Source organism: Dinoponera quadriceps, unplaced genomic scaffold (assembly GCF_001313825.1).
Source record: "Dinoponera quadriceps isolate SergipeBrazil2010 unplaced genomic scaffold, ASM131382v1 scaffold717, whole genome shotgun sequence".
Taxonomy (NCBI): Eukaryota; Metazoa; Arthropoda; class Insecta; order Hymenoptera; family Formicidae; genus Dinoponera; species Dinoponera quadriceps.
The window spans coordinates 1974814-1996546 of NW_014555639.1; the positions used below are offsets into that span (position 1 = coordinate 1974814).

The following is a 21733-nucleotide window of genomic DNA, read 5'->3' on the forward strand; positions in this document are numbered from 1 at the left end:
TCCATCCCCACCCCCCGCCAATCTGCCCGCTGACGAATGGTCCTGACATTCGCGAGCCCGCGCGCTAGATTTATAGATTTTTCCGAGGGACACTGGCGAGCCGAAAAAAAAAAAAAAAAAAGAGGGATAGAAAGAACACCCTGTGCAATAGAGGACAGAGCCGACGCAAAAAATGGCACACTTGGACTCGAAAAAAATAGCTGCTCCCGGTGTCATTCGACAGTCACCCCGGGGCCTTTTTTCGTGCCGATACTAATGGCCGTCAGCCACCGAGACGCAATCGGACGGGGGAGAATGCAATTCGAGACGGACACCTGTCTCGTCAAAGTTTTCTTGCTCCGTGGCAAAAAACGCCCCAGGGGCGTGGGAGTATTCGCTCGACGACCCGACAGTTTACATCACGTCCGCGGGAAGATACTTCGCCCACTTCGTATCATTCGATTCATATCGGCGAGATGCGACCGAGTGAATGGAATATCGAGAGGGTTCTCGAGGACGCGAGCGACGTTCGCTGCAACGGATATTCATCGGCCCTTATCGTCAGGGCGCCCTAACCTTGGCGAGAGCAGCGAGAAGAATAAAGCAACGGCAAAAAGCGCGACGTAGAAAATTCCGATAAGCGGGAGGAAGCCGGAGAGACAGCCGCAAACGGTAAATAAAGGCGTTAAACGAGAATGGATGTTCGTCGGCGGCCGTAATCCGGCGAAAAAGCCCGCAGGAAGGAAGGAAAGTTTCCCTCGGGGTAGCCGAATCACTTCCGGTTTGTCTCGCAGTAAAACTTCCTTAAGTCGGCCATTTCGCGCTCTCGCGTTGGGGCCCGATACGGACCCCGCCGACCGGAAATAGAGCCTCCCCCGGCTTCTTCGTCTTTTTCCCTCCGGAGAAAACTTCGAGGAAACGATGTCTGAATGTTTGACGACGGAAGAGGTAAATGCTTGATAGGGACGACGTGAAGAGAACTCCGCGCCGGTGAAACGCTGACGGCACTTCCCGATTCGAGAAAGTAATCTTCGACGAAGTCATCGGGTGTGTATCAGATAATCCAATTAACCGTAACAAGAGCCCATCTATCATCGTAAAATTAACCGGTTATATCGCGCGACAAATTCGATAGTTTCGTTTTCGTTAAATATACGAACATCATCTGTAATGGAGATAAAACAAGCGGCCGGATATCTATCGAGCAAGAATCAAGTTCGCCTGGCAACGTGAATGTTGACCTAGTATTGGTTAGCATTACAAGCAAGTTTGCCTCAATTGTGAATAGCATAGTACTGTCTATATTACCTCGGTATTGATTAAAACGTAGTATATCCAAGTTTAGTTAGTGGTACGAAGAGCATAGAATTACTATTGGCCAAGCAGGTGTACAAGCATAACATACAAGTTTGCTTTGAATCGAGTAAATCGGACAATGATGTGAGTTTGCGATGCTGAAACGAATACTTTCAACTGTACGGTAATCCCTCTTACATGGAGAAAAATAATTCGCTGGCATTTGGGGACTGATTACTTTCAGTCGATCTTAATATTGAAGGAGAACCTATATTCTTCGACAACTTCGTTCGACAAAGAGAGAGAAAAAGAAAATTATGCCTGGGACGTTGTATGTATATCGGACACGATAAAAACAGAGGCGCAGGCTCGTAAGCTGCCACGAACGATCGATGCCCGTCCCGCCTGGTCTTTTTCACTTAAAATTTAAACGAGGCTTAGTTGGATCACCGATCATTCAAACAGCGTGATTGCCTGACACCATATTTAAGCCGCTCAAAAACGCCACGCTCGTCGTTAAAAATGTAACCGACGTTAATTCGCGACAACGGCGCGCAGGGAGAGTTTAACGCGATATAAAGTAATGCAACGAGACATTTCCGGCATGTACGCAACGCACAACATCCGCTCCGTGCGTTTTATTTCCCTGTACATTTACAAAGGACATTCTTGTCGCACATATATTAAACAGTAATAGTTTTTACACATGCGCGTGCTGCGATGGATTTCATAACATTTTAAATAAAACAAAAGATGAAAACATAATGTAACATTTTTAAATATTGTTCGATTAATTTAGACATAAATTTTTCTTCAGCTGTCTTTTGTCAATAGTTTTCGGTTTTCCAGTTTTAAATATATTCATGTATGAAATACATAAAACGTATTAATGCTCAAATGAAATTCTACATAATTTAAGCTTTATTCAAAATTAAGTGAAGGGTAACATTTTTATTTTCATGTGCATTCTAGATGCTTAAATTCTCTCGAGCTTTTTATTCTTTAACGCGAAATAAGTTTAATTACGCGTCAATTAGAACTTTCATAGAAAGGAGAATTCAAGTTCATGAAAGCCTTTGAAGCTTGGAATAAATTTTATAAAACAATATGTACAGAAAATATGTTCGAAGAAATATAACAAGAGAAATATTCAAGAGGAAAGACTCTAATGAAATGGAAGAAAAGAAGCTTTCAAACTCTTAAGAATAAATTAGGATTTAAAGTCTCGACATTTTTTCCATGCATCTTTAAAAGTTTTCAAATATTCATTTTTTTTAAAATCGTGATTTCCTTTAGCTTTATACTAATTTTCTAATTTGATAAATTCTCTTTCTTTATATCGGTACCGTGCTCAATTTGTGTATTTAAATTCGACTTTAACTCAATAACTGTAATTAAATAAATGAAACTTTTAACGTAGATAAATTAAAGATAAGTCACATTATCCTTCTTCTTCTGTTATTTAAATCAAGCGACACGGTAATGTCGCGACGCCAAATTAAACTAAGTTAGAATAATTGTGTACTAAAATTAATATATTATTAAAGTCACATTTTTTCTGTAGCTATTGTAAAATTAATTATTGCGTTATTTATCACTTAAGCCAGAATTAATTCTAAATTACTTCCACATAATATGTATCAAGAGATATATGTGATGTCATTCACCTCGGAAATAAACGGCGGAACTACGACAGAAATAGCGCAGGATATTCCGTTAAATCACGGAAAAGCTGCGATAAAATCCGATTAAGACGCGAGATCTCGTCACGATGATGAGTATCGACTTTCGGCGCGATCCCATTAGGTCACGTTCAGCCATAGCAGCTATATTTGCCGGCATCAAAATTCACTGTGAATTATCAATAATTCGATATACGCCATCGACATCGGCATTTGCCTAACATCCTCGATATTTACCGCCATCCCGGATTATATTCGCAATTTCTTCACATGACTGCGCGAATCAAGATCGGTTGGCGTAAGAGGGTACAAGCCTCAACATCACCGAAGATATACAGTGGTAAAGTGCGGTTAGGTTAGATTATGTTACATTAAGTTACATCACAATCGACCGTTTGATAGTTTCAGCGATTTTAAGATATATCTTTTACATTATGGTACAATGATATGACACAACCTGACTCGAAATTTTGGTTCTACGTTAAACTTTTAATTTTATAGCACAGTAGGAACTAAGACAGCAGCATAGGATCGCACATACACACATACAAAATTTCAATTCTCATAATATAATTTATCCTTACTTTGTCCCTGATGATGTCTCAAATTTCCGTTTCTGCGGTTTTAGGATCAAAATAGATTGTTCAAAATGTCGCATCGAAATCAAGTTCGACCCGAGAATTATAATATATAAATATAATGAAATAAAAATATGCTTCTGAAGGAACACGTCAATATTTTAAAATTAAACGAGTTATTCTTGTTGAAATTTTATTGATGCATAGACTGACGTTTCGATGCCATCCCCTAATTCTGGAATCGCTAAAAGTATCTGATCTAAAACGTCGTTTCCAGTTATTGCCGCAATTTAATCGCGGTGTAAACTGAGATCGATATAAATAAACATTCAAAGTAGCCGAAATGAAGCCGAAAGAGCAATTGGGGAACTTGAGGATGAGCAAACGAAGAGACGACGATAGGTTGGGGGGGAATGGGAGTGGCGGAACGAGGAGGATGCGCCGCGAGCAAAATCCTGAACTCGTTCCGAATATCGCACTTCGATTGCACGCGCGATCGGAAACTGTCGACGACACCTTCGATAATTAATGTCTGGCCCGTAGGATTTAATTGATCCGGTTCACCGTTCGATTATCGGGACCCCATCTTTCATACTCCGTTGTGCCCTCCCTCTTTCCCTTCCCTGTCCCTCCGCTTCCTCTTTCAGCCACCCTTATCTTAATCCTTATCCACCTAGTCGACTCTATCTCTATGGCCTTTAATTTACCATGGCGGACAATTATGAATCCTAGTAAGCCGATGCAAAAAGCACGATCGAATGTTCATCTTCGGAAACGTAAATGACCGTAGATCCCGAGAAGAGTGCATAATTAAAAGGATCGAGATTTGTGATTTTTGACAAATACTAGAAATATAGTAAAATATAGACTGCGTATATAATTCGATATTCGATTCGAAATATAGACTGCGGTATATAATTCGATATTCAGGTATCACTTAATATATACATTTATTGCTTTACAATATAACCAACAGGGACTGTTGAATTTCGTGAGGGCGTAGAACGAATTGCAGTGAATAAAAATGTCTTGTACCATTTTGCAAACAACACGCAAAGTTTCGAGTTATTAATTAAAAAAAACATGACCACTTTCAATAATAAATAACTCGAAATTTTGCATATTGTTTGCATAGAATCAATGGGAAGACTTATTCCACGCAAACAACATTGGTAAACATCACGCTTAATCTTCCTTCAGTATAATGGCGGAATAAACGAAATAAAGGAGAGCAATAAATGATAAACATCTATTATAGTCTAAATAAATTAAAAGTAAATTCGCCGCTAGTGGATTTTCCTTGCAGTGAGAGTCCTGCGACGCGGAAGATTCGATGAGTTACGAACGTTGGAAAATATTTCTTCCTGCGGAATGTCCGCCGCGTTTTTTCCCAACGTTCGTTTTCCCTGCTCTTTGAAACGGCTTTTCTTCCGGCTGCCGTGGAAAGGCGACCGTTTGTCACCGGACATCGTGAAGGGGGGAAACTGGGGGAAAGGTTAGGGAAAAACAGAATTTGTGTGCCACCGAGTGAGAGAGCTGAATGAAGGAGAAGCAGAGGAGAAGGAAAAAAAATATAGAAGCCGAGGAGAAAAGTAGACAGAGAAATTACGTTACATTATTATTCATGCAGATTCGTTTCACTTTTTAAGAATGAACATGTACAAAATGAAAACTAGAAGCAGTGAATCTGTGCTAAGCCAGCACGCACGATGTGTGTGTACATTATAAAAACAAATATATTTCTCAAAGCCACTGTAATGGAAAAATTGCTGTATTTGAAAATCTGGAGAATTCAAAAAAGGATACGTAGATCTAAGTCTTAAAAGTCCCTCGAGTTGACGCAACGGCCTGGGGATAAAAAAAGGATGAAGAAAAGGGAGCAACGCGAATCCGCAAATGGAACGAGGCGCTTTTCGCTCTCGCGACCACGGTAGTTCTTCCCTTTATTGAAAGGGAAAAAGAAGAAAAATCGAAGTCTGCCAACGTCCTATCTCGGACAACGTATGCTCGAATTTCCTGTACGGATCTCCGTATTTATCCTCCTCAGCGAGTCCTACGTTTGCAGATAAGAGTGTGAATTACCATTCATCTCGCGAGTATTACCATTACAAAGAAATTTCATTCGCCGTCTGTCTCAAATTTGTCGTAATCTACTTCGATTGACGTAGAAACCATATCGATCGATGATGGAAAGACGAATCTTTCTCGAATGAAACCTTAATATTTGGAAGATTCGCCCCTTAGATATAATTTTCTCCCTCATATCTCGTTATCTTAATTTAATGACTGTAAAGTTCCCAAAGACTGTGCGTTTCGAAATATTTTCGATATTATCGACGTTATTCTCGCGCGTTATTTTCAGAGGAAACTTTTACGGCCACGAAATTCCCGGGCAAATGTGTGCCTGCAAGTTGATAAGCAATGCAACGCACCATCTCCAGCTTCGATCAAGAATTCTGTTTACCTGCAATCTCCATAAATATACTAGAACCGGGACGAAAAACGCGGCATCCTTCTCTGCGGCAGTTAATTGAAGAATTAAAAATGAAGATGGTCCGGTGTTATTCTTTGTAGCAGCTAATTAGATCTGAATTACTCGACGGGAAAAGGCGAGACGGGTAGGAGGAAATTAAAAATTATCTAGGTAGTTTAAGAGATGAATGCACAGCGCTCCCTTCATCGTCAAGTATTCCTTTAGTCGCTTATCAGACGCGCCGACGGAAAACTTGGAGAACTAATTGATTTCCCGCCGAAGAGCGGCTGTATGTTGAATCACCTCGCAACAATCGAGCACTTAGCAGCAAATGGTGCTGTCGATCCGCCTCACTGATCTTCTTAGCTATTCACAAAGCAGGTTAGAATAAGGATGGCGGGCTGTTAGTAAAATTGCACGGTTCGTGCCTGTTTAAAAAGAACTCCGGCAGACGTTATCGCCCATAACGCACGGTTTCTCTTTTTCGAGATAACAAGGGAAAAAAATTGACAAACACGGGAAAGTGCTTCTGGATGAAAAGTGAAAAAAAAAATGCGTGCAACTTAAAAATGGCCGCAGAGCTCCGTTTCTCGCGCCGTAATGCGGTATCCAGTTCCGATGGTATATCCGGGTTATAAATCTCCGGTGTCGTGCAGAAAAAGTGACGGTGGTTCGAAAACTCCTGTTGAGCTGCGAGCTAATCCGAATTGATGGCCGCACAGCGCACTACACCAATAATAAATAAACGCACGCCCGTGAAGAATCTTCCTACACACGCGTCCACCTAATCTGCACGACGAATGCTGAAACGACTCCCAACCTGTGGATGCCCAAATAAGTCGTGGAATACATTCGAATGTATCGGTGGACGGCACAATGCTGCTGAATATAAATTATATCGTGAGCTACGAAGCTAATCCCGAAAAATTGAGAAATGCATACGTATCCAAATGGGACAAATCACAGTGATCGGCCCCCTGGGCGCGCTTATGCGTTTAAAATTATACGGTTGTCCAAAATTCGTTTCGCAGTTTGATTCTGCGGAGCATTGATTTTCAAGTTTGAACGTTCAGATCGATTGGAGGCTCGTGTGCTGCACCGTATGAGCGAAATTTAATTCAGCGACGTATTAATATTCACTCATATAAAATTGCTCAAACCGTGACGAATAATTTTCTCTGTATAATTTTACATATTAATCGGTGATATATAAATTTTTTTAATACACGTTCCTCGTTGATTCCTTTCTAGTACATAGACTATTAAAAAGTAAGTTATCTCGTCTTTTATTTTGTCGCTGTTTCCAATATTTACGAGCGTGGTTCCATTCTATAACACTAAAGCCCAAACTCTTTGTGCAATGCATATTCCAAAGACTACGTAGAGACTAAAGGATATATGACTGGCATTCAGAAATATGATTGGAACATGTACTGTAGCGCAAACAGAGAAAACCTTTAAAAAAAACAATTACGAGAAAAGAGAAATAGGACGGTGTGCGCTGTGCCGGTTGATAAAAAGACTCCGCCAAATATTCCCGTTCGAAATGCGGAACGCAAGATCCAACGATCCGAAGCTCCGCCATTTTCGATATGATATACCCGATTACAGGATCAACCTGGGACAAAAATTTCAAATCGAATCCACACTGTCGCGTATCGATCGCGCGTGTATATTACCCTGTAGACATTTATTTCGCGGAGCTTTTCGGATTTGACGGATTAGAGCGGAGCTTCTCCTAGAAGATATTAATGCAAGCCCCGGGAAAAGAGGAAAGGGAGGCGGAGAGGTAAAAAAAACAGCGAGAACGAAACGGAGGGAAGGGAAGAGGAGCTAAGCGTAAAAATTGCAGATAGATAAGGGTGCTAAGGGCGCCATTCGTCTACCTCGCGGCTGACAGGTACGATAAAGTTTCTTTTACACTGAACTAACACTGGCTTAACGCACTTCTTCTAGAACGAACGGTAAGGATATCGCGAAAAAGCATCCTCAGCGGGTCCTAAACGCGACTTAATTCTCACTACTTACAGTTTATCAATCAAATATCGAAGGGAATTAATTGAAAGCCCAAGTACCAAAAAGCAGCGGACGAAACAAACAAACGCAAATATTTTTCTAGTCTTGATAAACAATATAAATGCTAGAAACAAGTTTCTCTCTCGCACAAAGAGATCCTGATTACGCGAAATCGGATTTGGTATTTCCTATATTCTCTCTGTGATCAATCAGTAAATCACATAAAAGTCATTTCTTCGTGTATCCCTACAAACAAATGTAGAACTATTCCTCTCACTTTTGTCCTTTACAAATAATTTGCTGACATAGCGATTTTATTCTGTCACAACAAAGTAGAGCTCACACAGGCACAATGAAAGGAAGGAATATTGAACATTGAAAAAATTAAATATACAAAATTAGGAATAAGATATTAGAAATAAGCTATAATTTGACATAGTTGTCTATATGTCGAAATTTAATTCCTTGTTCCTAATCTCCCACATTTTATTTCTCGTACCTCATTCCCTCCATTGTGTCTGAGCCCTTAATCACCGTCGGATGGATTTGCCGTTCTCCATGTTGATTATTTTATCACGCCGAACGTATCCCACTGCTCATTTTCCCGACACTTCGTGTATATATATATATATATATCGTATTCTTATATTCATCAGGCTTTATTGGCTGGGCGTAAATGCGCGACGGTTCTCGCACACCGACCGCAGGGAGAATTTCAGCGAGTACGTGATGGTTGAGATGGTTGGAGGTGACGGCGGCGGCGCGACACGAGGGGACGAGGGGCGGCCTGATTCCCGGTTAATTAATAGCAAGTGATTAATCGTCAGAGCCGGGCTACCCTTGTCAAACAAACCTCCGAGCAGAGCTCGTACGTGATCTGCAAATACGAGCGCAAAGGGAAAGATGTAGAGTGCATGGAGATGGAAAGAAGGGACGTTACGGATGAATGAGACACGCGTATCTCTGTGTTACGCGCGAGTGTGTGTGTGTGTGTGTGTGAAAAGAAGGACGCTCGAGTTATATAACTTTATTGTCTTCTTTGTGGCAAAGGACGGAAATGAAGTATTACAGTCGGGAAGGTGGAGAGAACTTTTTAGAAAGCTTTTTATTCGCGTGTGCGATCGTCATTGGACATCCCTTCGTCTTCCGCGCGTAAAAGTCAATTAACTTAACGAGATTGGAAGGTCCGCGCGACACGTAAACAATCCCGCAAGTGAAATATCCACGGGGTTCAAAGGGGGAAAAGGGGAAAACGAGCGCGGGTCAATCGACCTGACGAAGGTCCGAGGGATCGCAGAACGCAAATAAGCTCTCAGCAGGATCTCGAAATAAGCCCCGGCGACGGACGGGCTTGCGGTGCGCTTCGTGATCCGAGAAGATTGCACGGTCACGGTCCTTAAGTTTCGTAGGCGCTGTGCCGGGCCGTTAATTACGATCACCCGCTCGGTTAATCACCGCGTTGGACGCGGCGACAGTTTAAATGGCGGGCGACGGCGCGCACCGTGTAAGCAAGACCGCGAAGTGAAGTTCTGTGGATGTAAATAATGAAAGCCCCGCGCGCGTTTCCTCGCGGATTAATGGCCGCGGCTTTTGAGCGGGGCTCTTGAGAAAATGTCGTCTTGGACATTTTCACGTTGCCGTTCCGGCCGCTATTGTTCGTTACACCGGCTATTTTTCGCCGCACTGGGTTAAACGTAATCCATTAATGTTCTATGAAGAAACGTTTGTTCCTCCGGCACTTTTTACCGTGAAACTGCAAGACGAAATTAAGGGTGACGTTTCCATGAAAGATTCACGCTTCAAAGGTCGGGTCGTTACTTTTTGACGATACATTCGAGTCCCTTAAATCCCATTTTTTCGCGTCGCTACCGGTAAGCGTAATTTACAGTGACACCTCTTCATTCCTTTTCGCCTGCCTGCTGACATTTCATCTCTTATTTCCATATTCTCAAAGCGAAACTTAACCGCTGATACTGAGGGAGGGGTGTTTACCAAAATCAATTATTATTTTTATGCGTTATTTTGGAGCGCATAAGTTCCGTGAGATTAACGGGCAGCCATTAGCCAGTCCATTAATTATTCCATACGATTAATTATTCTATCGCAACACGGTGACGGTTTAAAGAAGCAAGAGATAATTCCCGGACGGCGACGCGAAAGCGGTTTCGCTCGAGGAATTTCAAGTTAGTCGAGATTTAAAGTGGACTTTAATGTGTAGTTCGCGACGCAAATTATCTCGAAGTCAGCTTTAAAACTAAAGCTCCTTTAAATTTTTTGTAAGCCGCTTTCCGCGATGCCGAGTCCCGTAAATGAGATTCACGATTGAGGCGGTAAATTGAAGCAGCGTTTCTGCAAAAAAACAGTAACTTCTCCAGAGAAACGCCGGCCTGTGGAAAACGTTTCTAGAAAAGTGACGAACACACTTGACGATGCAAATATTTTAGAAATAAATTTCTCATCCGTTTTTGTTCCACGTCGGAGTTATATTTAGAGACAAATATTTATGGAATTATATTAGGCGCGCGAACATAACATGAGAAAACACGTTTTGCTGGAACAGCAAATTGTTTGTTTTAATATAGTGACAGCAAAAAAATTCCTTACGCGGAACAGTAAGCGAAACGTCGTTGCGGCGTAACCAAATTATTTTGCTACCCAACAAATAACAATTAATACTCTTAACAAATCTTTTTGCTGTTTAAGTAAATTTGTTTTCCTGTTATTATATTAAGAAATAATTTATTGTTCCACTAAAATTTGTTCTTCCCGTAAAGGATGTTTTCATTTTATAATAATGAAATCGAGGGATCTCTTCTTTATACGTAGGAGTTGACACATACACACGATAAAATCGTGAAATTTTGGGACTACCGTCAATGATACCCGGCAACATCTCGAAATGATTGCAACTAAAACCGATCCCGGTTATAACAACATTGATCTCCGCCACTCGCGTTTGTCGCAACACGAACTTGGGTGAATAAACATCAGCACGCGAGTAAATAAACAACGTCTAAATAAATCGATCGCTCGAACGTATATTAATACGGCGATGCAGTAGTGATCGCAATCCGTTCGAGTGTGCAAATAAACAAATACAGCGGACAGGTAGGTAGGTAAACGTCCGGAGAACGAGACGTTGAAATCGATTGTACACTGATATCGAGATGGGAAAGGAACGGAAATAGGTCGCAGAATGTCGTCGCAATAAATACATTGAGGAAGAGTACGGCGGAAGCGGCGTTGTCCTGTTACGACAATGTAATATTGTGCATCGAACAGCAGTCGCTGATGACTTCGGGAGAGCATCTTTCGCCTAAATAAACAGACGTTTATTTAATTAACTTCATGCTCCTATCGCCTGCCGACCATTACACCGCAAGCATTCATTTTTATTTCATATTGTAATGGTAAAAAATGGATGAAGCTCCCCCCGCTCTATCTGTCTCTTCGTTCACTTCATACAATTGAAATGTGCCGATTCAGCGCCTGTATTATATCGGTATCACTTCACTTTTATATCTCCAAAGAATTATATATTAGGAACTTCTAATGTTTCTAAGATTATATTGCAAATTACTGAATTGTATTTTTTGACTCTGTATTGTCGAAGAAATACTATCTCGAATTCTAAAATTCTTACGTTAGGAGAAAATTATAATGATTCTCAGTGCCAACGATATCCTTTTGTTATTTTAACCACAAAAATAGTCGAAAGAACTATATTTCTAATAAATATCATTATAATGTCAGTGTTAATATTCTTACGTAGTTACTGTTATTTTTGTGGCTAAAATAACAAAAGGATATTGTTGGCATTTTGTTGAAAAGTTTGTTGAAAATAACTAATTTTCTCTCAGTATATAAGCGTTAGATCTCCAAAAACCGGATTTCCCGTCGGAATATCAGAATATCTGTGAGCGGATAAAATGATCGGGGACGTATTAAAAATCAATAATATATTAATACCTCTAACAGAATCTAATCGGCATTACCGTCCTATTAATTTCGGTTCGTTATTGACAAATGCTCTGTCGAGATATTTGTTCGCTCGGTTATTTACCAACCCCGGCAATCCGCCATGAAAACCGAAACCAATCGTGATTAGTGCGTACAGCATTGCCGCAATGATTGCGAAAGGACGTTACGTGGAATTAATAAACGCACGATCGATGTATTTGTTTAAACACCGGTTTATTCATCCGTGCAAAATCTCGTTATCCACATCCCGATAGAATTCCTGCGCGCATTACAAACCGATACCGGCCGTGACTATCACTCTTTCGCGAAAACAAACCTGATCTTTACGACTGTTTGAAACTGTTGCGAAAGATAATATACACACGCGGTATTTCCGGGCTGAAACGAGCGCACCTGTACGTTTCCGAAGCCCAGAGAGAAACTGTTCCACGGAGATACAAAAAAACTTTCCTATTAATTGCAGAAATACGAAAGTACCTTCCTCGAGAATTATATTTAGCACCAAATCTCACGAAATCTGGCGCTTCTTTAATAAACCCGATGCCACAAACCTTCATTATTAGTTTGGACAGATTTCCCGCAAACATTTCACGTGAAAATAACGTAAGTGACAAATAATATAAGAGAGGAACGTATAAAATACAATCGGAAATGTCACGAAAAAACCGTTCTTCGACGGTGCTCACTCAACTAATCTAATTGTTAGATATTGGTTCTCAAATGAATTGCTGCGGTAGATCATTCGTCTAATACCGCTACTCGGGACATTTTTAGATGCGACTTCGATACGGATAATATCATTGACATACGTTCGGTGATACTTCCAACCGCGCATTATAGTAAGCCGTATCATCTTCAAATCACAAAGCTAATGGATGATAAATTCTGTGGGATCGTAGATCCTTTCAAAGCAGATCCAACGACTGGGACTGATACGATGAGTAATTAGAAGTATCCGTTGAGTTCTTGGCTCAACCACGTGCTGGATTTGTGCAGCTGGGACGATAATACACTATTAGTGCCGGCCATTATAATGTTGCATCGACGCGATGATTGTAAAACAAATCGCGGAATGGACGCTAAAAACGATTTCGCGAGCCGAGCACGTAACGAGCGTCGCGATGACGCCATGCGAACGGTCGGCCGGATGTATAATAGTCTTAATTAAAATGGCGGTCTAACGAACATCGCTAACTGCGGTAATCCGACGTGCCTCATTGGTAATCCTCCGACCATACCACCGAACACGAGTGTGTGGCGATAGAGCTTGCATACCAGGGTACGTGCTAGGATACGTGTCCGCCGTGTCTCGTCCTGCGCCACCATTTCCACATATGGCCGCCAAATTACGTGGGATTAAATACTTTTATAAATAAGCCCCTAATTAAGATTTTTGCACAAGAGAAATCCCCGTAAAGATTTATTAAAAACGAACGGGAACGAAGAACGAAGGTTTCGAGGTGAGTTTCACGTAAATGCGGGCTCCTAAGAATTATTCGCATCACATTTTTTGTTCATATACAGAAAAAAGTTTCTACGATAAATAATAAATAAAATGAGTAAAATGAGTCGAGTCTAAAAAGTGATACATAATTATACGCTTGCGAATCACCGAATGCGATGGTGGTATTTTTATCCATCTAAACCAATTTCAAATTTAAAAAGGTCGAAACAAGTCACTTTTAATAGTATTCGGTCGGTTAACGACGATTTTATTCCAATTATTTAATCATGATTATTATAGTTCAGTTTTATAACTTTTTTCACTGAAAACCAAGGAAACACTTCAAAATAAAACACTTCAGAATTGCTAAACCTAATATGACGAAATCATACATACAATATGATATAAAAATTTTTAAAAAGTAGTCAATTTCTTATTCAAAGAATCTTAAATCTCATCAGATGTGCATACATCTATATCGTGCGCTTTCAAACATGTTAAAATAGTGGACTTCCACGGAAGTTCAACCCAGAGACGTATTAGATTTTTTAAGGTAACCCCTTTGCCATGTTAGGTTTCAGATGGATAAAAATGGTACCACCTTATTCAGCGTAAGAAACGTAAGATTACATGTATAACTCACGTTACACTTTTTAGATCCATCGTTTTTTATCGTGGAAATAATTCCTCTAATAAATCACGAATTAAATTTTCATTAATAAGAAATCCACGAGTGAAGTCGATCCGACGCAAGTTCAATGTCTAACAAGAAAATCTCTCTGCTCAGAATCACCTCATCAAGCAGAAACGCCGTCAATAAATGATCAAAGCCAGGTACCGACAATATTCTGAAAGGACCGCATGCCGGAGGATTGTAGGATGATACGGTCGGCGTTATCAGTGGCGAAGGAGGAGACCCGTACTTAAGGTTGTTGCATCTTGCCTCCCGTCAGAAAGAACTCGTCATGTTCCCTCGTGCGCGACGCCGGTGAATTTTTTACGCTTAATTTCCCGGCAACACGTACGGTGGTAGTCTCACGCCGTGCCGGCGTGAAATCGACGAGACGTACGTGCTACGACGTGACGCGGTCGTAGCGCGCGTTGGCAGCGCAATACGTGGCTCGTTTCGCTCGTAAGCACGTTCCCGCTCTCCCGGCCGTCGCAGTCGATACGGGATCCGTGCGATACGTGAATTGTCCCGTTAATGACGCCGGCGGCGAGTTGTTTCGTGACTTTAGTTCATAAGTGGATGAGCATCGACCGGGAATAAGATTATTAGAAGTGCAGCCAAGCACGGTGTATTCCGAGATCCAATCTTAAGAGCTAAAATCGTCGTTGATTCGTTTCAAGATAAGATCCGTTTCATTGACCGCATGACACCTTTAAACGAACTGGAAATAATCTTGACCCTTTCAGTACTTCAGAATTAAACGATCCAAAATACTTGGGCCGTCGAATTGGGGGAAAGAAATAATTTATTGGAAAATCGGGAGCCGCTAAAATATTATATGTAAAAAAAAACATGAATATATGTAAGCGCCCATCGCGATAGTTGATAACTGTGAAGAGTTTTTGGAAAAAAGAAAATACAACCGTAATCACTGTGACACTCACCGTGTCGCGATAAGCGGGCAGGTAATGCTCGGGGAAGCCCAGGCTTCTGGGCTCCAAGGCGCACATTCGTACAATCTGAGCTCCCGTCCCGAAACTGCACCGAAGACACTACGCCATCCGCCGGTGCATCCACCGGCCAGACCAAATCCGCTACCGGCTCCTCGCGAAGTGCTCGCACTGCTTCCGGCCCCGTCCTCGCTGCTCTCGCTGCTGGCCCGTCCGTTCTGCAAAGTACACGTAGTATATCTTTTATATGAATATTCTATCCGGAACAAAAGCTCCGGGGAAGTGGACATGCTGCGAATTTTCGAGGTAAAATTCGGGATAAAAAGCCGAGAATCTGAGGTTGGGAAAGTGGAAAATTCCGCAAAGGGAGGAAAGACGATTGAATCGAAAAATGAGCGGAGGAGGAAGTAATGGCTGCTATTAATCATCCCGTGTGTGAGATATTGCTAATGATCGTGTGCGAAGACACTTCGACGATCGATGAAGTAAAGGAGGAGTCGAGTGGAAGAGTTAGAAGCCAATTTCATGGAGAAAGGCGGTATGTCATGGTCGTCCATTTCTCCGTTTTATTTCTGTAGCATGATGTCAAGTGAAACGTGACGTTCGGCTACAATTACATTATTGTGCAGCGTCTTGACGTTCGCCTCGTTCGTGACGTACATGAGAAGAGTGCGCCATCTTCTTATCTTGGACGGTGACACTCGTAAATTAAGGAGCTATCTTTGTGCAGAAATAAGAGAAGCCATCTGAGATCGAACCGTAAGGAAAGGAAAAACGATAGAAAGCTGAATCTTCGGCAGTAACCAAAAGGAGAGTAAACGTTATCAAGTATTAAACGTTGTTTTCGCGCGAAGAATAAAAGAAACACAAGTTGGCGATATTTTTAAAAATAGTGTGTTGACACGAGACGATTTTGTTCAAAAAACTTTCGGTCTTGTAACCGATGATGTGAAAGATGTGTAATGTTACATATTGTAGTTATAACTCATCATTTTGATCGTCGTATCTCTTTCCCTCCGGCAAGCAATTCTACATATTTTCAAAGTTTCATTAAAATCAGAACTTTCCAGTTCGTTCCCTTGTTAGTAGGATCGCAATCGCATTGAAGTCGTAGAGGAGCAACCTAAGAAGAGCACATTAATCTTAAACGACTTCCTGCCCCTTTCTCTTGGTGAAGGATCAAACTTCGTCCTCGACCCCCCTTCCCCTTCCCGCCATCCATAAAGCTCCGTTCGTAGGAAAAGTTCGCGTAAGTAGCGGCGTAAGGAGATACATCCCATGTACGAGGAGAGACTGGAAGTTCTGACGAAGTCGCTCTCGGTCGACGAACGACGTCAGATCGGAAAGTTTATCCGGCAGATTAAAAAACTCCACGCGACGACCGTCGAGCTAGTTCCAGCGTATTTTATATGAAAACAAAAATGTCGTCACACACGAACGCAGGCGAGCTTGTTTTACCGGAGTCTGAGAAGGCGGCCATCTCTCTCTCTCCCTCTCTAGGGGATTTCAGCCCTCTAATACCTCGGCCGTTAGAGGAAAATTCGAGGAGGAACGTTCGAAACTCGAAGTATTCGCGGCTTGCTCGAAATGAAGTCATATGGACTCGAGGAGGAGAACGGTCGGTGCTCGAAACGTTGGGAATTATAGGGTCGAAAAGAAATCGATAATTACGCGAAACAAAAGATCACGACGAGAGCGAGAACAAGAGAAAGGAAGAGAGACGCGGGAATTTCGGGGATCCAATGTCCCGGAATCTCGAAATTCGAGTATCGTTGCTTGCTCCTTTTGCGTTCGGTCACGTTTCAATGCTTCACAGACATCACAATCGTCGGCGCCTTATCGGCACGCTCTGCGACGCCGATTTTCTTCGCCGCGGCAACCGTGAAATCGAGCGAAAAGGCCAAGGAGAAGGGAGAGACGTCGCGCAATCTATGGCGAGGGTACCAATGTGGAATCAGGCGAAAAGAGAGAAATATTAAACGGCCGGAGAGCGAATGTCTAACGGCATTCGTGGCGGTAGAAGGGGGGAAGAGAGAGAGAGAGAGAGAGAAAGGTCGATCGACGAGGTCGGAAAAGTTCGGAAAGCGCGAACGACTCGAGAGGAAGGTTATCAAGCGGGAAGGAACGGCGACACCTCGTCCTTTTTCATTCCGCCTCCGCGGGGACGCCCTCGATTTGCATCGCCGGTGATTCCGTCGGAGATAATAAAGAAACGTCTTGACAGAAATTATTGACAAGCGGAGAGAGATAGCATTTTATCCCGAATAAAGGCAAATATTGAGTTAATTATGCAGCCACTCGGCCCTTCAACGGCTCACTAACGTAAAAAGTGTGACTAAAGAGAACTTATTGCGACCGAGCCGCCGGCAGCAGCCTCCTCTGTGAAGTTGACCCCACTTTTTAAAATTTTGAAAAAATGAGCAAAGTTCTAGCTACCCCCAAGAGTTCTTCTCTGATCGATTTTAGAAAAAATTCCGCCGATCAGAACACCATATGAAAGTACGAAAAAGGGTGGGAGAGGGCAACTTTTTATTGTATCCGAAATTTTCCAAATTTCAACGGGTGAATTGTTTTTTCGTTTGGTGTTCCGTTGAGAGTTCTAGTAGCTTCTCGAATAATTCCTGCTATTATTATTCTTACCAATCAACGCGCTGTGATCAAAAACTGAAAAGTTGCAGCGCTTCGGAGTTTCGATGTTCGAAATTTTTTAAAAAAAGAGACCATTTTTTCGGAACTTTGGCGTTCCGTTGAGGGTTCTGATAGTCCCCCGAAGAGTTCTATCGACTATCCTTAAGAATCGATGCGCTGAATTTTAAGGTAAAAAAGTTATGCCATTTTAAAATCGCACAATCGTAGAGTTGGTACTCTCGTATTCTCGTACTTTCATGTGGTGTTTTAGTCGCTTTAATCGACGGAACTCATTTTAAAATCGATTAAGAACTTTTAGAACTCCGGGAGGAGGGGCGAGCAGAATCCTGCTCGTTTTCTCAAATTTCCTAAAAGCTAGGCGAACTTTACAGAGGTTTCACTACCGAATCGAACGTAACCGGCCTTTGATTCGCGACTCGCTCTCTCGCTTTCTATACGAAACAAACGATAACGCGTGATATACGAGGCTTCACATCCTCCCCCGCTCGTGTATCTCGCGCTGAGGATATCTCTCGGCCGCGCTCGTATCTTCCAGCTCGTTCTTTCGTTTCCACACGCGCACACCTAGAGAAGTTCGTTACCTTTCGCTCCGCGTGCTTCTGTTACGTTTTTCTTCCTTTACTAGTTTTATTTCCGCACTCACTGTCCAAAATAACTGTCGCTGCTTACCCGCGATCCTCGCCCTTCGCTCCCTTCGAGCGCTCAGAAAATGTCCTGCGTATTGAGCGCCGTATTTTTGTTTACGAGCCACCATAATATAGGTGTAATCGCGGCGATATTTTCGCGAGCATTAATCCCGACTGTACATTTATCGAGGAGCCAAGGATTAGAGCAAGATTAAACGCGGGATATCTCTATCCACTCGCAGCTGAGAGAGCTCAGCGCGAGATGGAAGAGATCTCGTGTCCTAAATCATCTCGGCTAATTTCACCTAATCTTTATGCCGGCAGTAAAGTAAAATAACAATTCCTGGCTAGCGCGACGAATTAATAAGAAATCGCCAAGTTACTTCTCGCGAAGAACAAACGGTCCCACCCTGATCCCCACTCCAGGAGGTCGGTATTCATCAGTTTCACCCTACTGCAGATTCGACGGCGATCCCGGGGAATCGAGAAAAATCCCGCACTAAAGCGGGATTAATGTCGAAAACCCTCAGCGCCATTATTGCGAGCGGCGTATATAGCCCGCATTAAGCACGCGAATTCGGGCGCACGCCTGCAATGATGCGTCTTCGCAGTACAAAGCCCCCACGGTGATATATCGTCGTTATAACTTCAGAAGCAGTAACGTGATTTTAACCGGGGGACGAGCGCGCGATTGCACTTCCGTGTGTATGCAAATCCTAATTGCCGATAATTCCACGACCCAACCTCTCGTCCCTTCTTCTTGTAATTTAGGTGATTTCACGCTTCCGGTATTTTGTCCGCGAGATTGTCAAATTAGTTCTCCCTCTTTATTGATAAAATGTTAAAGAAACGGAATATATCTTGTTTCGTTTATATATGGAAGACAGCCGGTGTGAAATCCAATTTGCACAATGTTGCTTCGAGCTGCAACATATATTATACGACATTATGTAATATCGCATGTACATTTTTTAATTTTAATTCGAACGTAAAAAGAGTGACTATACGGTCTGCTCTACATCTGTGAATACACTCTCGAAAAGAAATATGATATCTTTCTTATTAGTTAACACAATTCTAAATGCAAAATGCGCGATAAACATGTTTCCGTCGCTCGCGAGCTTATCGATTCAGCCAACGCGAAAAGCTGTCTAATATCGGGCGCGGAGTCGGCGAAAACTACTCGCCCGATGACATATTTCCCGGCGTTTTCACGAAAGGAAAACGTAGCCTACCGTCGGCGGAAAATAACGGAGTCGTAAACACGCTCAAATGAGCGCAGCCAGTAAAACGTTCGCCAGCGTTCAAACTCAAATTGCGCGCGAACCGTGAGAGACGAGCGCGCTCGTAAATGTTGCGATCCTCTGAAATCGACTTAAAATGAGTCACTGGGACACGGCTACGATTTGGGGTTCCGGGCTTGTCGCAGCTGTTGTACAAACTGCGCTTGTGTTCGCGCGAACTTTCATTAGAGTTTTCGAGCCGGAGTGCCACCCGAGGCTGAAATTCAGATTTCGCCTCTTATCTCGGAAATTTGCCGAAGTTGGACAATCAACTGTGCAAACAGCGCGGGAAATTCGAAACGGAACGCGCGTACACAAAAATGTCACAGTTTTCCCGAGTCAGGCGGTTTGCACCCTCGATCATTGTCTTACGGTTCACTGAAAAGAGAGAAAATCCGACGTTGAGTCAACGCGTTGAATCGTCGTTTCCTTCTCTTGTGCGGGCGATATTAACGTTTACAACTATTCATCCCCGAAGCGCGGTAAAAAGCACGCCTCGCGTGAAAATAGCGGGCGAAATCAAAACGTAACGGGGGATAAAACGAACGCGCTCGCAGTTTCACGTCGGCGTGACTGCGAGGGACACGGCAGCTTTTACTGTACGTACCGCTCGTAGTTGTAACCATTATCCTGCGATGATGCGATCATCCTGTGTATCCGCCGTTACGTCCTTGCGACGCCGGCCTTAATGGAAAGCACATTAGGAGGTATATCTCTCATCTCGCACGAGGAGGGAGGGAGAGAACCATCCAGCCAGCGGTGTTAGCCAACCCGACAACGCTTCCGCGCAAGCGAGTGGAAACGTTACGATATCGTTCTTAAAGTCGTCTGTCCGCGTATTTACGGTGCCACCCCGGAATAGAGCGAAGGTACCTTTAAAGGGGAACTTACGGCCGGCAGAAAGTAGAAACGAGCTTCGTTTGTATCCTAGCGCGAAATTATTGCTGCCAACGTCGCAATATTCACTTATTAACTCTCCTCCCTCCTTCCCTCCCGCCGTCGGTCAGTTCGCTTTTAACTGAAATCTCGGCGCTCTGTGAATGAGCTTAAGGTTAAAACTTATTTTAAAGAGGCACAGCGTTTCTTTGGAAGCCCCGTCACACTCGAGAACGACTGGGAATAAGCTGCAATCATCTCGCCGAGATTAGAATCATCGAGAGGGAGACCTAACGAGAGATCATTCGAAGATGTTCCTGCGTAATTTGAAATATTTGACAAGTTATTTTAGCATTTATCTCGACATTTATCTCACAAATTTGAATGTTCTCCAGCCGAAGGTGCCGACTTCATCATCTTTTGTTCCTGTTATTTTCAAATCCCCTACCCTTTTTCTATTGCAAGTAAAACCAGAGTTTTGAAAAATATCGTCTCAGTGAAAAGACAAAATATTAATGTTTCATATACTCGCCTAGGAATTAGCCTCCCAAGTATTTAAAATTAAAAGCACACATCCGCAGATTGACTCCTATTAGTCCTTTATCGTTATTGTCGAATATCCTTAACAGTTTAAAATAGATATTTAATATCTTAAGCCACTACATTGAAAACTGCCACGTGAATCGACATAAATGCAACACGACATGGCAGCACAATTAAATTGGTAAAAATACAAAAATCGAAAAGCGCCGGGTTAAGTCCGCAGACGTGCATAATTGCGGGAAGTATTAGAACCGGTGACCTCGGAAGACTCCACCGCCAGGACATAACCGACGAATTAATTTTCCTTGGCAATTCAATTACGCCTTAATTGGGTACGACGAAAATGAGACCGCATTAAAATTGCAAGCGTCCAGACGGAGCCGGAAATTTTCCCGGGATTTTGCCTCGTTCGCTTTTCCGACTGAAATGACCCACGAATCCGGCTGCCGAATGTGTCGTCGGCATGTTTTCCGTCAAATTCGCGAATTTCAATGATCCGGAATAGATCCGAAATCCTTAACTTCGTTTTTCATTCGACTTTGCCAATCACAGCGCCACTAAGCCAGTTTGGGTTAAATTTATAACTTGATCGTATAATACGATCATTTTCACCATTAACGGTGATAAGGAGAGAGCACAGGATATGCGAAATGATAAGCATGAACCTCCCCCCCCCCCCCCCCCCCC

At 42.6% G+C, this 21733-nt stretch overlaps 1 protein-coding gene across 2 annotated transcripts in view; it reads right to left on the reverse strand.

The window, feature by feature from the left end:
• The window catches only part of LOC106745071 (beta-1-syntrophin), a 242550-nt gene that overhangs the window by 8965 nt on the left and 211852 nt on the right, over positions 1–21733 (reverse strand). For both annotated transcript variants that reach the window (XM_014620338.1, XM_014620337.1), the window contains exon 5: positions 15064–15287. In XM_014620338.1, coding sequence (XP_014475824.1) covers positions 15064–15287 — 224 coding nt within the window. The remainder of the gene's footprint in view (positions 1–15063; positions 15288–21733) is intronic.